Below are 17,686 nucleotides of genomic sequence, written 5' to 3'. Positions count from 1 at the left end.
CAAGTCTTTTTTAATGCTTGATGTTTCTCCGCTCATGTGAAATTCAGCGTCGTCTTGTATATTAATTGATAGCATTTCACTATGACAGGCAGCGCCAACATTACCATAACAAACACTCGCCCGCTCAGGCAAGGAGAATGACAAAAACAGATGTCGTCGTCTGAAAAGTCTACTTTCATCAAACCTGGAGAAGAAAGCTTTAACAATGTTATATTATGAAACAGCTATGCCATGATGTAGACTTATGAAGTTCAAAATAGGCTTCTAGAGGCCATTAACCTGTTATCTGCTGTATCATGAACTTCATGAATATCAGCGGGCAGCTGTACCCGAGTGGGTAGACTATAGAGCAGTGGTTCCAGCTGTAACCGAGTGGGTAGACTAGAGCAGTGGTTCCAGCTGTAACCGAGTGGGTAGACTAGAGCAGTGGTTCCCAAACCTTTTAGCCTGTGAGGCCGTGACCCAAAAAGAGAATTCTGATGCCTCCCCGCGACCAAAACTAGTGACAATAGCCGATCTGCAAGCTCACAACGCGACGCTTCACGCCATTGTTGACAGCTTGTAGATCAGCTATTTTCTACTTAAACATTTCTCTTCAAATTGATGGAATTTGTCTTATATTTTGCCTCATGAAATTACTGCACATTTGTTTTTAATTCATGAAAAATGTTGCTTTTTTTGGGAATGCTTTATGAAAATGGTTTGAAATAGCAATAATTGAAACCAAAAATGTAAGAAACAAACTAACTAAAGGGACCCATAAATATGTGTCCGCGACCCACAGATAGGTCCCAGTCGGTGTTTGGGAACCAGTGGATTAGAGGCTGACCAGTCTACGTATCCAAGTGTCCATGAGCCAGAACCCGACACGCAGCGCTCCCTGCTCATCTGAGCAGCAATCTGCTGCACTGGGTGCAAATGTATCTTTCCCAGGCAGGGACCAAGAAAACATCCCCAACTGAACACTGGCCATAGTCAAGTGAACTGTATTATCACAGTGACTGGTCCAGTGACACAGTGGGTCACAGATTCATCGCACAAATTGTTAGTATCAGTCTCTCTAGCTTAACCCATTCTGGATGGATAACTAAGCATTATGTTATACTTTAGCTATTGAAAAATAGCAGATCTACAAGCTCATAGCCCGCCACCGAGTGGCGTGCTTACGAGCTTGTTGTAGGTCTGCTATTTTTGAAACATCGTAAAAATGCGGCACAAATCTTTGAATATATATTCTTTCAGAGCCAACGTTTTTCTTATATCGACGTCAGGCCTAAATGGTTAACCTAACGCTAGAACACTAAACGTTTTGTCACACCATCACCAAACACAGGTATAATTTACCCAATGTAAGTACAGCAATACATGGCAATTAGGTACAGTACTCATCTGTAATATTTCATCATGACTTTTCACAGGGATGTGGGCAGGGATACTTTCTATGATGAGGAAAGTAAAGACCCATCCACCTCAGACATTCAGCAGCATTATGAAAATTACAAATATATAATTATCCGGGTGAAAATCCCCTGTGTTTAGTGTTCTAGGGTTAAGTACCACGAGGCACACGCGTGTGGTAATGGTTTACAGGAACACGCATGGCCTCTTGCCATCAACTGTATTCGCCAGAAGTGAAAATTACTTTTTTTTAAATTGGCAGCAAAATGTCTCGATTGACAATTTTGATCATCATCAGCTTCATAATGGAGTATTACGTCATAAAATCGGATGTCGACTGTACACAATACATTTCGCAGGTAATTTATGCAGCCCCAGAAGACAATAACCAGAGACAGTTTGGCGTGCGTACGGTCGCTCACAGGTCATAAATCCCGGCCGCAGACTGTAGCTATAAATAGTCTATAGCAATAGAGCTCTGAAAAGTAAGGAGAGATCTCCGTCACGTTAAAGTCTCCCCAGGCTGTGGGAGAACTGGTGGGCCTACTGGCACTGAAATAGCTTTCCTGGAAACTCCTAAAGCAACAGCTCAAATGCCTCAACACCCCACGCTGCTTATAGCAAGGTTTCTAAAAGCACCGCGTTCTATAGTAAAGGCTTGTTTATACTTTGCTGCATGACAAATTTGTAATTTGGCATGTAATCTTCTTTGGAAGAGATGGTCGTGCGACAAAGTGTTAGCCATAAATCACAGAATGAATGAATTATTGCGACCGAAGGTCGCAGTTAACTATGGAATCGTGCCTTTTATGTCCGTCAGTCACTTAAAATCCCCATACATGGGGAAAGCCCCCATATACTGTGCTCAGGTCTCGTGACATCACTATGACATCATCAGGGATGATAGTAAATCAGGGATCATAGTAAATGCGATGTGCTGTCACAATTAAGCTGCATATATGGATCCCTGATTCAATATTAGTATACATATATGTCAGAACATGTTCTGACATTCCATATTATGTTGATTTGTTGATCCTTCTCCATCCATCCTTCCTCTTCGATGTCTCCCTTTTGACTGATGCCTGTCCATTCAAACTCTAGACGGGCCTGCCTCAAAGTTATTTGTGCAGCCGCGCTCGAGTTCTCAACAGGCCCGAAAATTAAGGCCTGTGTACAGGGTTTGAACCCTGTACACTCAAGACACTGCCCCCGCTGCCACCCTTAGATCTCCATATATGGAGCTGACCTGTTTTGACAATCGATATGTTGATCTGATAGTGCCCTAAATGCATCTTACTGGTAATATAAACATGAGAACTTCAGAACTGGGAAGAAAAGTGAAGCGTGGAGGAGAAACATTCCACCTGACATGGTGTCTCCTAACACAGAAGCCACTACAACAGGGGACCATAGGCTACAATTTGAACAGTTGTTCATAGTACTTAGTTGCTGAAAATAGTCGACCTACATGCTCACAATGTGTCGCAGTGGGACAGGTTGTGAGCTTGTAGATCTGTGCGAGACGGCGCAAAACCAAGCATAAATCAGACAAGAGGTAAGAACATTGGCAAAGCATGACTCATGCAATTACACATTAATGGCACTATGTAATTATGGGTGCTTGCGCTGCATCATTGTAAGGTTTCCAGCCAAATAAGTATTTTATCTCCAGTCTGTATCGTTAACAAAACATCAAACTAAAATATCACCAAACACAATCGCAGGAATTCACTTCAAGTAAATATTTTCTTGCTGGAGTAATAACTACGTAGTCATCATGATTAATGAGTGTCAACAAATCAGGGGCTGACCCATACAGGGGTTTTGTGGCTCGATAAACAAGAGAGCAAATATAGTGATATCTGATATATTGGTACATGATCGGTGCTAATACTTTTTCTACAGGTAAATCTTTTAAAACTCAGTAATGTGCATCCATAAACTAACATACTCTACCAATGAACATATATCGCAACATGCCTTTCATTGGTTGTGGGTCCGAACCCTGCCTGGGGTCGACGTTAGCAAGGGCATGCGGTCGCAACGGACGGGTTCCTAACGGCAAATAAAATGGGGTCAGATCTGAGCCAAGTCTCCTGAGGAGGCACGTCTGAAACCTGTCCTGGACAGGGGTCTCCTCTCCGGACGTAGAAACAAACATAGAGCATGTGTACGATGGCGAGTGCAACAAGATATGATGCAGACCACACTACCCAGTAAAATTCTCAGACTTATCCATTTGTAACTCTTGAGATTGTACAATTATTGTCACCGGGATCCTCTCAGAGTTAAATGAACACTGCGGATACAGGGAGGCGAGTTCCTCTCAAACGCATGACCTAATGCACACTACAAACAAACAGTTCCCTTTCACCCGGTCGCATACAGTAATTACCGATGTGGATTAACTGCTTTAAGGAGACATCTGGAGATATAGCTGGCACATGTGGACGATTAGCCTGCTGCATTCAGAGAGGCGCTCGAACCTCATCCACTCACACCGGGATCAAACGGCAATCACTGGGAGAGGGGAGCCATTTCATTACGTGTGTGTCACTCCGCTTACGGGACGCTCCACAGAACCCCACAGCGCCATCCGCTCAGCGGTTCCTCTGTTTGTTGAAACAAACTTATATCCACAACAAAAGAAGAGGAGAACATTTTCCACGTCGTACACATGCACGCCAGCTGCTCCACTGTCTGCCGCATTCTTTTGTTATCAACCAAGGCAGCCACGCGAGTCCGCAAGTTTGATCCCCTCGCATATGGATCCGGAGTGTATTCCCCACAAGCAGTACCTCTGTATGTTAAAGACATACATTTAAGCCGCAGACCCCCCATTTGAAGATATTTGCTGCCAGGGAAGATTAAATTGTAATTGGATTAAGAACAGACTTTCAGTTTACTTTATTGAACTGTCTAAAATACTGCCCACAACATGGCACATTGCAACGCAATGCAAGCTTGTAGAACGGCTATTTTCACAAATTATTCTTAAATAGCGGCTTCCAAGGGGTTAAACTGTTCATTTTGCTGGGGACCCCATCAGAGAAGCAAGTACTCCACAGTACTGTCCACAGTATACAGGTATATTTATTTTGTATGCTGTGTTAGAGAGATTGTTAGAGTAAACCTACCCTAATAATAGTTTTATCTAATAGTTTTTCTTATTTCTTATTCTTACTAGTCTTATTACGTTTGAAATGTACTAGGTATTTGTATGCTATGTCCTGTATGTCAGTCCTGTTTGTATTGTTTGATATCTGGGGACTGCAGATTGGTATTGGAAATTAGCAAGTTTTGCTAAATCTGGTATATTTACACTGCATTTTTAATGTAATGTTCATCAATATACACTGTCCCGACCAAATAAACGAATAAAGAAACAGCACATTTCATGTTTGACAGCAGCTGTTCTAAAGCCCAGCTCTCCTGCTTCGTCTGCAGTCATTTTTTACATATACACATTCAAAGGCCCTGTCGTGTTCCCGCTTCATGTGTGTACAGAATTATTAGGTTTGAGAATCCGCTGCGGCACTGCACGCTGACAGTCTAATGAAGCCATCTCGACTGGGAGCTTTTGTGTGACTTTTTATGGGAGCGCTGTAGCCCCTGGCTCAGATTTGGAAGTGATGAGGCAAAATTCTCATCCATATTCCATTTGATGTAAATAATTGAACTCTGGCAACCAAAATAGTCCCAGTACTACCACCAGCCAGAGCCACGGCTGACTTTTTTAATCTTTAATGATTTTGTGGCGGTAGATGGCGTTTCAATTTATCAAGACAAAAAGCACACACTTTGAGCCAAAAGAACACATGTTGTACAACAGAGCCAGGATTCTCAAAATAATAGCACCCCCTTTTCAAGTCCTTCCTTTGAGTGCGGGACAAAGATCACTGACAGAACTCTTTCAGCTAAAAACGTTTTTTTAATGTATCTGCCAAACCCTGGCTCTCTTGCTCGCAGTGCAGCCTTTCCCAATTCTTCGCCTGTGCTGTAATTCTGCAAGAATGTGTGGTTTATGAAGACTGCAGTCTAGCTTTCCTGAGATGTCCTGAAACAACACAAGAGCTCCACCCTGCACTCCAAGTCTCACATACATGCCTCCTTTTGGTACGCAGTCAAATCCATAGTGTTCAATTACCTCTGAGACCCTTACGGGCCCATTTGTACAAATGTCTCTGTGTCCGAGAAGGTACCCTGATTGGATTTGATTACAGATCTGTACATTCTTATGAGTGTACAATGATTCATGTACTTATTTACATACATACATTTCTTATCCTCTATCTTAATTAATTAATACTTGTTATTATCAAGTATTAATTTAGTTCGTTTTCTTTTATTGCCGCTTCAATTCTGCTGAGGAACTGAAACCAAATATGTTTTATTCTTGTGTACTAGATGTAACAAATCTTGCATCTGAATCTGGAAAATAATAATAAATGGATAAATTAACACGTTGTTTGTTAAATCAACGGAATTTAACTGTGTTGTCAAGAGAGAAACGGTCGATTACAGGAAGCACTGAAGACGAAGACAAGAGATGAAGTAGGACTTATTGTCTGCTGTGTGCAACGTGCATGCAGACTTTGAAGGATGATGATATCGTCTTAAGTGGTAGCAGACAGAGATGCTATGCTGTGAAAGCTGGGGAGCAGAAGTTGTGGTGGTTCATCCCACACCAAAGAAGAGCCACTACTGTACCCAAACCCCACCAACCTACAGATGTCCCTGGGGTGCATTTCATGTACGCATAGACCTTCTAACAAAACTGTCACATGATTGGCAAGTCACACATAGCAAAGCCCAACCACACTAAACAACCACTGAGGGCTGTGTGAGTGTGTGTGTGATAGTAAAGCATCGTCTTCAAAAGGCACTGTCAATTGATTTTTCAAACAGTTCCATAAACTGTATGGCGATGCGCTAAACATGTGGGCAGGTCTGTTAGCCACACACCGACAGATGTGTGGAGTTCAGAGTAGAGTTCCTTAAGGTTTATATTGTATAACACAGTGCAAGGACCCCCACATTGATACAAACTCCCATTTGAAAGGAATTTGGTGCCACGGACCGCCATAAGAAATGATTATTGTTGTAAGATTAGATTTTACAGAATTCTACACGTATGGGGGGGAAAGGGAAGCCAATGATCTGAATAGTCATTCTTATGCAGTAGACTGGTGAAATTATAGTGACATTCACCACTTTCATACTGGCATCCCTATTTTGTGCATGTCATAGGCAAACATTTCCAAAAACTCGTGAAAATAGCCGATCTACAAACATACAACTTGCCGCACCTGGCTAGAACTCAAGTGGTTCAACTCTTCCCCATTTTGCTGCGGACCCCCGGGAACCACAAACCCCATTTTGAGAACCAGTGGTGTACAATATAGCAGGGATTACAGAGAGTGTGGCAGGCGCTGACTTCCACTGACAATTAGAAATGAGAAAACCACTATAGGCCTTCCTAGAACAAAGCCAAAAAGTGTGTGGTCCTATTGCGACCACCACAGAACAAAAGTAGCAATATGTTTTAATGAGCTGAAGCTTTTCCCACTTGCACATAATGGAGGACGAACAGAATGCTCAGATTCTTCTGGGACATTCGTCACCATTCAGCTGAGCATGGATGCATTCGACTACGGGAAAGAAAACCCACTACAGAAGATTATGCCTGGGAAACAGAGAGAACCATGAGGCTCCAGTGTGCTTTAACTTCAAGACACCACAGAATAAATCACCATAAAGCAAAGTAAGATTAATTACTTCTTTAGTAGAGTAATATATGGCATACAAAGCACAATCTCTTGAGACAAACCAGAGAGCCGTAAGCCTAAGTAAGTCTACAGGGTGCTTCTTTCTATCCAACTATTTGATTACGTTTTTCATGAATGCAAAAACACCTACGGGGGATTATAGCCATGGTTCTGAAAGCCTCAAGCCATTAGGCTCGGCTTGCCTGCTGCTTGCCGGGCAGTCTGCCTGTGGGCAGATAGCATTAACCTGCTTGGGCATGACGGCAGTCACCCACGTACAGCGCCAGTCTGCTGATCAGCCGTTCCATCACTCGATTTAACAAATTATCATCATTAAAGTAATCAGGCTTCAGCCCCCTGCCTGCCCACTTCCGTCATGCTGGGCTAACCAGTTTATCCCATTTTGGGCGGGAACCCCTTTTGGTGTTAGCATTATGTTATGCTTTAGCTATTGAAAAATAGCAGATCTACAAGCTCATAGCGCGCTACGAAACTTGTAGGTCTGCTATTTTTGAAAAATAGAAGAATGCCTGACATAGAAACATGGCTTTTTGAGAAAACTGTCAGGATGTAGAAGACATTTTTTTAATCTGATCTCAGGTCAAAATGAGTTATGCACACTGTGGAAACTGGAAGAAAGTGACGAGCTTGGTGACCTTGGCTGCTGTCTCTATCAAATGGTTAGGTATAGAAAGGGGGGGGAGAGAGAGTGTTGGGGGGGGGGGGGGTTGGTTTGGGTCAAGCAATTCAATTGTATAAATGCTGCTTTTTATATTATCTATAGCAATTTATGCGTTTCTTGTAGCTTTCCATGTTGGGGAAATTCAAGGTTCTAAAAGGTCAGGGCTGAGAAAATATGTCACACACAAACACAATTGTCAGGCTAGTGGACAGTACAATGGAGGAGTGTACAAATATAAGCATGGAGTCAAATGTAACCATGGAGTGCACAAACATTTCATTTGTACACTCTGAGAGTAAATGAACACTGAGGTGTGTGAACGTCCAGAAAAAGGGGGTCACAGGTTGAAGAATTCACCCGACCAGTGGATGGATGCCATACATGCTGGCCTGGTGGGTAACTTCTGTTTACTTGCAGGCTTTCCCTTGAAATTTTCCACTCATTAAAAGGGTGTGTGCGGTCGCCTCTCGAAAAGGACAGCAAGGAAATGAGCTTGTCGGCGGTGGCATTTGCATTTAGAATCAAAATGGATTCCATCTGACACGGTTTTCTGTGTTTTTAAAAGGCCCTCTCTGCGCTGCATAATGAGCCCACATCACGCTCCAGTCCGTAACGGCGGGCTGAACCGCCGGGGTTACTGAATGCAGCACGACGCTCCGCTGAGAGGGTACACAGCTGCCGTTGAGCACACAGATGGCTGTTAACTTAATGCATTAGTAAAGATTAACTGGTGGAATCACAGCATTAATGCCACCGATCATGTTAACGACTGGACCGCAGCTGAGAGGCTGCCGGGGTGTTGAGGCATGCAGTTTGACCTGCGCTAGTAAAGGCCAGAGTCTCTCTTCATGTCTACTGTAGCTACGTCTGCGTCCATATTCATCTAGTAAAGGCCAGAGTCTCTCTTCATGTCAACTGTAGCTACGTCTGCGTCCATATTCATCCATACAGGCGGGGTTGAGTCATTGTCTGGCCCTGTTTGACGATGCGGTCACACATTGTTAGGCCATCCAGCATGGGATGTCTGCCACAACAATACACAGGACATCTGGTTTGGGTCTTGACATCATGGTTCCTACAAATCGAAATAAAGAAATGAACCAAACCGCAACAAAGTCAGCAGTCGCCATGGGCTTATGACTAATACCAGGGGAGATAAATATACTACTAAAAGAACCGATTTCTTTTTAAATTAAGAATAAGAATACAAACATTACATAACAGAGCTGGACAAAACTTCTTCAAGATGCGATGAAGAAAGGAAATTGCAAGACAAGTATAATTGGACGATCCTTTTAATTCCAAAAGACATTGAAAATGACAAACACATTACATAAACAGAAACAGCAATGGGAATGGAACTTCTTCCTGTTTTTTGTAAGTCATTACAAAGACAAACACTGCTCGCCGATGAATATTCATGAGCATTCATTCAATTGGGGCGTTTAAACTGAATGGCTTTCAGTTAAAACTTAAAAGGCAAGAGTTTACACACCACTATGTCATTAGACTGAGAGGTGTTCTGTTGCGGTGAGCTCACTAATGCATTCCCTTCTTCGTCTCATAAAAGTTCCCCCGAACGCCCTCTGGAATCTGAGCGATTTCTCATGAAAACACATCTCTAAATTAAGACAACGTACGGTGTATAATTTGCGGTCGGTGATACACCCCGCTCAGAAACTATGATTTACACTCCCAGTGTTTGCTTTGAAGCAAGATGGGAGAAAATAATGGAAACACCAGACATTAAAAGTACATTTTTCTGCTCGGCGGAGCGCGGCACAGATTTCAATTAGGTGCCTTTTGGACCCGATAAAACGTGCTCGTAAATATGAGTGAGCACAGATGTGCTAAATGTGGCGTGCCGTTTTCCAGGAGTTGGATGGAAAAACTCAAGATGACGTCATTGTCTTCATACAGTCGCCATCTTTGGACAATATACAGATGGAACACATTGGGATTTGCTCATTGTCTATTCAGCACACAGAACACAGCCAAGTATGACGACTGCCCGGCTAAGTCTAGCTTTTGATTTCACTGCAACTCTTAACCAACATACCAACGAACCTCAAACTGACCACAATCACTTCCCCTGAGATCTAATAGGGCTTTAAAAGCAGAAAGTGTGCACCTCAGCTGAAGCACTGAAGCAGCGAACTGACTAATGTCAGAATCCAGCTTCAAATTCAACTGGCTTGATAACTGTAGAAGTACTGTAGGAGTGTGTCTCGTGGTGTAAAGACAGCAGGAAGTCCATCAGACTACTGTATTGTGATAAGGGGATCTGTCCCTCACCTGACCAGAGGCAACAGTCAATAGTGGTATCTGCCATGAATTCCAACCGACTCAATAAAATGTCTTCAATTGTAACTCACTCGGCTTGACAGTGTCCCAATAGCTGTCAAAACAGCCAGGAGTTATATAACAACCAGCAGCACAAACGAAAAAAGGAGCATATGTTTTTTTTTTATAGCATAGAAAGAGACGGAAATAAGTTACTACATACTAAAGGTTTTTAGTGTTTTCAACTCACTCAATAATGCAAATACGATTTAAACAAAATTAGGATCAGATAAAGTCAAAGTGCATCTGACAAGACACAAAATAATAAGAAATGTGGCATATACGATATGGAGGACAGATGTGTGATGCTCTGCCTTGAGTTATACTCCTCAGAGTCTCAATGCAGTAGTATTCTGTTTGCCACGTGGATTTGCTCTTATTTATTATCTCATGCTGACACTCAGTGGTTCCCAAACTATTTAGCCCATGACCCAAAACAGAGATTAGACATTCTCCCGGGACACAAACTAGTGAAAATAGCAGATCTACAAGCTCACAATACTTATTTTCTTCTAATTTATGGAATTTCTTAGATTTTTCCTTTATTTCTTTATGGAGTCACTTGTTTTCATTCGTGGTCAAGGTTTTGCAATTTTTGGGAATGTTTTTTAGAAATAATAATATTACAAACCAAATTTAGGAAACATGGGTAAACAAGGGAAATAAGGAGACCCATAACAACTCCAGTGTTTGGGAACCAGTGCTCTAGGAAACGGAGGACACAGGTTGGAGGAACAGCATGTACACACCACCCTACTCCACTCTCACTCTCTGTCTCCATCGCTCTCCTCCCTCACACTATAATGTTTCTTTATCCACAGGTCTGCACAGACTGGGGATATTGGGCAGGAAAGAGAGAGAGAGAGAGGGGGCAGAACAGACAGACATCTTGACAGTGGACTTGCATGTACATTTCTCTTTGTCACAGCAGAGCCCTCATGCTGCTGCAAAACTTTAAAAGGAGTTTTCCATTCGCTAAGCTAATCAAAGTAAAAGGACAGAAAGTGCATAGCAGAAAAGCCATGAGAGCGAGGGAGAGAACAAAAGAGAGCAAGAAATGAGTCGGAGTTGGCAAGTTTCTCTGAAAGAATTTTGAATTTCGATCAGATTTAGAGCGTACCGTCTCATTCTCAGATGCCTATCCAGTGCAGGACTTTTACAGTGTACTACAAGGATGGATTAGGATCAAACTAGTGGTGATGTCACATGGTTTCTCTGATGCATTCTCTCTGTCTTAAAGTCTGGGGCATACAGCATACAGGGTGTTAACTGTGATTTGTATATAAGTCAATACTAAATGTGCCCATGTGTGCACACAGTCGCTGAGCTACACAGGTGGAGATGTAAAGGCATGCATCAGTGTAAGAACAGGCACATCAATATACGTAACACACACACACACGCACACACACACACACACACACACACACACACACACACACACACACACACACACACACACACACGTTAGCAAGGTTGATAATAGCGCTCAGTTCTTGAGTGTCAGCAAAGCGGAGCGAGGCACATCTTGACTTTGAAAAAAAAAAAAGGATTTGCCTTCATTCCTTCCAGCTGTCTGAGGTGGGGGAATAATGATGGCACTGTTCTCAGGGTAACTCAAGACACAGCGGTAATGACAGGCAGCATCTCGACCGCGGCGGAACTGGCAGCACAGAGATGCAAGCAAGACATTTATACTCCGCCGTACGGCACAGTACAGTCGCGCGCTGGAAAGGGGAAATCTACAATCTCACAGCATGCTGCGTGTACCGTGTTTGTGGGTGCCTAATGGCAAAACAGGAGCTCATGCATGGGCATAGCATGGTGTGTGTGTGTGTGTGTGTGTGTGTGTGTGTGCGTGTGTGTGTGTGTGTGTGTGTTCTGTAGAGTCCATTAGTGATTGCATAATGTTTGGCAGACAGGGACCAAATGCATTCAAGCCCCTTCCCACCCCCGGTTATTTCTAGTGGTGAAGTAGCCTTCTCTTCTCTGCACACGGCAAGGAATTCACTACTATTCCCATGTGTGTGACAGCCCTCGACATATTTGTGACTTGTGAGAAGAGGAAATGCAAGAAGGCAGAGGCCGTCCACTGTCAGCGGAAACACAAATGCTTCCATATAAAAGGGACAGGGGATGTTTTCTCTCTGGGACCGTCAGGGTTAACGCAAACTAAAAGTCTTATTAAATATGGAGCAGGGGAAGCTGCAGTGGTGGCATAGCATATGGCCTCGGCCGATAACGTGGGAGGGAATGTTGAAAACATTCTCACCTTAAAATCTCTTCATTTCTTTTCCTTTCTCTCTGAACTAACTTTGTTTTCTTCTCATTTTTTCACGTGTTTCTTCTTTATATACAAAGGACAAGAGAGAGGGAGCAAGAGGGTAAATATTTTGCCCACTGCTGCAGACACACGCTTTACTTATTCATGCTATCGTAAATAAAGAATGACGCTCTTAGGATGAAACATACTGCTTTTATTGCCAAAGAAAGGCCAGAGGATTTCACCGTTTGCTCGCCTCATTCAAGCTATGGGAGCATTGCACTCCTGTGACAAAGAGGAAAGATTCTCACTCTCACGCACGCACACCTTTAAAGAGTGTGTTGGGTGGGATAAAAACAGTATGACTTGAAAAACAGTTTATCACTGTAAAACAGTATGCATGCATATTATGATTTAACTGATTGATTATATTTAAGAGTGTCCATATGGACATTTAGCATAAACAATGCTAGTGTGCAAGGTGTGCTTGTGTGCATGCGTGTGTGTGTGTGTGTGTGTGTGTGTGTGTGTGTGTGTGTGTGTGTGTGTGTGTGTGTGTGTGTGTGTGTGCACGTGCGTGTTGATGTTCAGTGCATCAGGATCACTTGGTGAATATATGCATGCATGCATATGAAAAAATACAAATAGGGTTCCATTCCTCTATGTGTACTTGTGCATTGTGAGTAGCATTGCTAGAGTAGCCTCAAGTGAGGAGCCGGCAGGTGATGGGGGTGAGAAAGCGGTCAGCTTGAGCCTCTGTGCTTTTCATTTCATTACCACCCAATCAGATACAAAACAATCAACCATGCCAAACTCATATACTAGCAGATTATAACAAATAGGTACAGCCTCCAGCATATGAAGGGCCCATTTTGCCTCCTCTAGTCTGAAAAGCCATTAAATGGAATGCATTTAAAGCTGAACCTGAATTGAATTAATGTAAGGTGTTTTTCTCAGGATTACTGAGTACAGTATATTACTTCTTGCCTGCTTGAAGGTACTTTGTCAAAGCAATTTGACATAGCTAGTCTGTGAACAAAATAATAAGGCAATTTTGGGCTTGCGTCATTCTCATAAATAAGGTCTGTCCAGAAAATAAGGAAAAAACAGACACTTTGGAATCATCCTTTTGATGGATATTAAAACCCTTCAAATTTATACGAAAACTGACATTCCATGGAATTTTAAGTCTCCCTCTCTCCCCCACCCTCAACCGCCCTCTCATTCCCTTTCCCTCCATCCATCCCATTTTCCATAGAATAAAACCTCACACCATGTTTGAGGGTGCTCCTCGGAAGCGTCCGTATCAGACACCACTGGCACTCAAGGACTGTATGTAAATCACAGATGTGAAGGGAGGTGAACAACACCCACGCTTCCCACCAAAACATGACTCAAATTATAGGCTGTGACATCTGGCAACTGACGCTCACCAAAACACAGCGTGGCTGCATGGGCCAAGCCTGCAGCCTATGGCCTCAGCCAAGACTTCCACCTCCTCCTGCCCCCAAACGTTCCTGGAAACAACCCACCTTGTAAAGTCACAAACACACAGTCAGACAGAGGACGGCTGGAAGACAGCTCCTCCTCCACTGTGCCATCTGTGAGATCGGCAACCGACGTGGAAGAAAGCCACGTGCACCCTAGCATAGTGCCATAGGCCTACTTAATGTATTTTTGGTCTAACTTCCAGTGACTTCCAGGAGGACATTAATTTTAGTGCTGCACAATTAATTGAAAATAGATCGAGATAGGTTCAGACACCTTTGCGATCTAATTTCTACATTTGAGCAAGAATCATGCAGCACTAGTTGACTGACCAATTCATTTTAGTTAGTCTTATGTTTTTGCTACAAGAGAGCGACTTCAGGAGAGGTTTAAGTCAAGCACTTTGATGTTGTCTGTTTAAAGCCACAGTAGTTGGCTCCAGGTGCCACATTTCGAATGTACAGTAGTAATGTTCAACAACTACAGACTATAAAGACATATTATATATTATTATTATACATATTTTCATGTCAAATTGAGATTCACATTTGAGCCAGAATCGTGCAGCAGTACACATTAGGTACCGGTATCTTATCTGGTGACAGTATAGCCTCTGACTGACAGTCTGACACTATCACCATACATGCTCTAGTGGTCTAATTAAAAATACAGACAGATGAGCCTGGAGGCAGGTTATCAACCACACATATGCCACTTGATTGCAATGTCAACACCAGTGGTGCCAACATTTGAGCATCAATGTCATGCAGCTTCCATTGCAGGAGGCAGCTATGTCTTCGACTTCAACCACTGTGTGGGCAACAGATAAGGGGAGGCAGAATTGCAGATATTGATTTGGTGTACGACTGTATGTGTGCACAGTTCACACACACACACACACACACACACACACACACACACACACACACACACACACACACACACACACACACGCACGCACCCACGCACAGTCGCACACATGCAGGTGATGATAGTCTGAGCCATACCAGTGATGCCATAACAATGATTATGGTAAACCTACCAAAAGGGTAAGAGGAAGGGGCTGGATTTGGCCTGCATGCATTCAAGGATAATTTCTTTGCAAAAATCGTGGAAAATTATATGTTTGGGGTGCCCGTTTCTTATTTTCACCATCCTCCACAATTATATGGAGAGCAAAAAGACCAAATTCTATGACAGTTCAGGGTCAGCACTTTAAAGCTGCAAAGCCCCCGTGGGGCTGGTATCTATTAAAAGGGTGTTCTCTGGGGGTGACCGTGCAAAACAACGAGCCATTAAAACAATGAATCACCTAATTGGACCAGCAGCTCAGAAAGAGGAGACAGAGGAGGTACATGTGACAAATCACAACCCACGGGGAACTAGTGAGGGACACAGCAGTGTTACAAACAGCTATGACACCAGCCAGCAGCGGATAGAAATCTGACTGGCTTCCAAGTCTTGTCATGGCATGCCAAGAGCCGAGCCAATTTGTGGGGTGACACACACTCCAATTATGAGGCCAAGAAGCTGACTTGAGCCCAAAACATATCAAACACACAGCCAATGGTATCTCTTAAGAAGACAAATAGAGCATGTTAGATAGATAGCCTGGACCCTTAAGTGAGCTCTGAGCTGGTTGAACGTGACAAATACAATCAATTGATCCTCTACATTATTTACAAACACATACTTAGCCTAAAACAATTAATGAATGGTAGGCTATTAGCTGCACAGCTGCATTCATGACTATAATAATAGACTACTTCACTGAGTGTCTAATGCACTCATCTAAACGTGGCCGGCTATTATTCAATATATGCCACATGTGGGCTATAGGCCTACACAGATAAAATTACATTAAAAAGTAAATTAAACTTGATTTACAACGACTGCCATCCTCGTCGGCTCTTTTTCCACATAGCATCTATTATATTTATATTCTACAGGGTTACGGGTTAGTCTATTAGCCTACTCTATTTCTCACAGCAAAACTTTGGAAAATACTTTGGAAACAAATAGCCTACATAAATATAGCCTACAGGCCTTTTCCTTGCATTAAATGTAACCACATTTGGCATCTGTAGGAGTACTGTATATAGGTGCCTAGATTTTGAGCTGCTTGCCACGTACTCGACACACAGTGTATTTTTGGTATTTGATATGTGGCTTTTCTTTGGCAAACCTATATCAAACACCAAAATAAAAAGCTATTGTGGCAGAATGAAGAAGACAAAAGAACAAATAAGCACTTTTCTCTGGTAAACATTTTCAAAGCTATCTATAGTCTGTTCGTTCGTCAAATTCAGACTTCACTTATTAATCACTTCATATAGACAACTTCCATTCCACCATGGGAAATATCCAGCACTGTTGTACAAAAATCGAATTAATAAACAACAGTGTAATAATTAAGCCTACATCAAAAGTAAGAAACCCATAAAAAACCACCATCAAACAAAATGATAGGCTACAATGTACCAGGCGTACATGGAGTGAGTGGGCTCCGATTCCCCCAGCCATAACCCCCCATGCATGCATATCGCTCCTATAATAGTTTAGTCTCATATAAACTTACCCGTTCACCGGACAGGAAGACCGTTAAACCAAGAGTGAGAATTATCCAAATGTTCCTCATTATTCCTTATTTTTTATTAATCTGACGACACGGGCGAATTGTCAAAGCTTTCCCCCTTTTTCTCCCGTTCCTCTTCTGTTAGCGACGCGCTCTCTCTCTCTCTCTCTCCAACTCCTGCTTGTTTCTCTCTCTCAGGAGTGGAGTCCCACCGGATACGTGTTGCTTTTGTTATTGCTCCGCGCACTTCTTCCCCTGCTAAAACGGTATATGTGCACTTTGTTTAAAATAGTCCCTTTCTTATACAGTTACACACTACACGGGTCCTTGTCGGATCACCATATATAATGTCCCTGCTGCGGCGCGTTGACCTATTAAAATGAACTAGCCTAGGCGACTATACTATAAAGCTCAGTCCACAGACGCTCCGCTAGTGCGCTCTATTCGGCAATGTCATGCGTCAGCCACCACACACACAGCAAGCATGCATGCTCTGCGCGCGCGCACGCTCACAGGCTCACACAGACAGAGAGAGAGAGAGAGAGAGAGAGGGAGCGAGCGAGCTTGAGCAGCAGTGATTGACAGTCACTAGTTCTGTCAATATGGTCCGACAGGTCCGTGCATGGTGCATTCGTGCTAGTGATACAGTATAATAATGAAGCGCGCCGCTCGCAACTCTAATAAGCAGCTTTAAAACAAACAGGCCAAAATTGGTCCAATAAATTGCACATCATCTAACTGAGAATTATGTTTCACCTATTGTGAACAACCCAGACATGATGCAACCCAGTTGCTGCAAGACCAAGACTGATCTTGGTCTTTTACTTTTGTATTTTTGTAAGTATAGGCATAGGCTACTATACACTACACCCACATATGGAGCAGCTGCACGAGTAATGTTGGATATACTATAGCATTTTTATTTATTTATTAAACATTTATATAATGAATTGTGAAAATGAAGGACTGTGCATGCAGGGTTTGAATTAATCAACCATGCCATGTGTTTCATCAGTTCCACAAATCCCCTGTCCAGAACATGAGTTCAACGATTCATCTGATCTATTTATGGACACAGTGATCCCCCTAGTGGTAGACATTGCAAAAGTCAAGAGTTTGCAGTTAGGCCTTAGTCCCTTTGAGGACCACTTTTAATGTGAAATGAT

At 42.8% G+C, this 17,686-nt stretch overlaps 1 protein-coding gene across 1 annotated transcript in view; it reads right to left on the bottom strand.

Annotated features, from left to right (window-relative positions):
- The window catches only part of sdc2 (syndecan 2), a 62,108-nt gene extending 45,117 nt beyond the window's left edge, over positions 1-16,991 (bottom strand). Inside the window, exon 1 of the mRNA XM_080788057.1 lies at positions 16,524-16,991. Coding sequence (XP_080644183.1) covers positions 16,524-16,583 — 60 coding nt within the window. The 5' untranslated portion in view covers positions 16,584-16,991. The remainder of the gene's footprint in view (positions 1-16,523) is intronic.
- Positions 16,992-17,686: the final 695 nt, after the last annotated feature.

Source organism: Protomyctophum bolini, assembly GCF_963924005.1.
Source record: "Protomyctophum bolini genome assembly, chromosome: 17".
Lineage (NCBI taxonomy): Eukaryota > Metazoa > Chordata > Actinopteri > Myctophiformes > Myctophidae > Protomyctophum > Protomyctophum bolini.
Note: the sequence above shows the minus strand (reverse complement) of the source record. Positions and strands in the feature narration are given on the sequence as shown.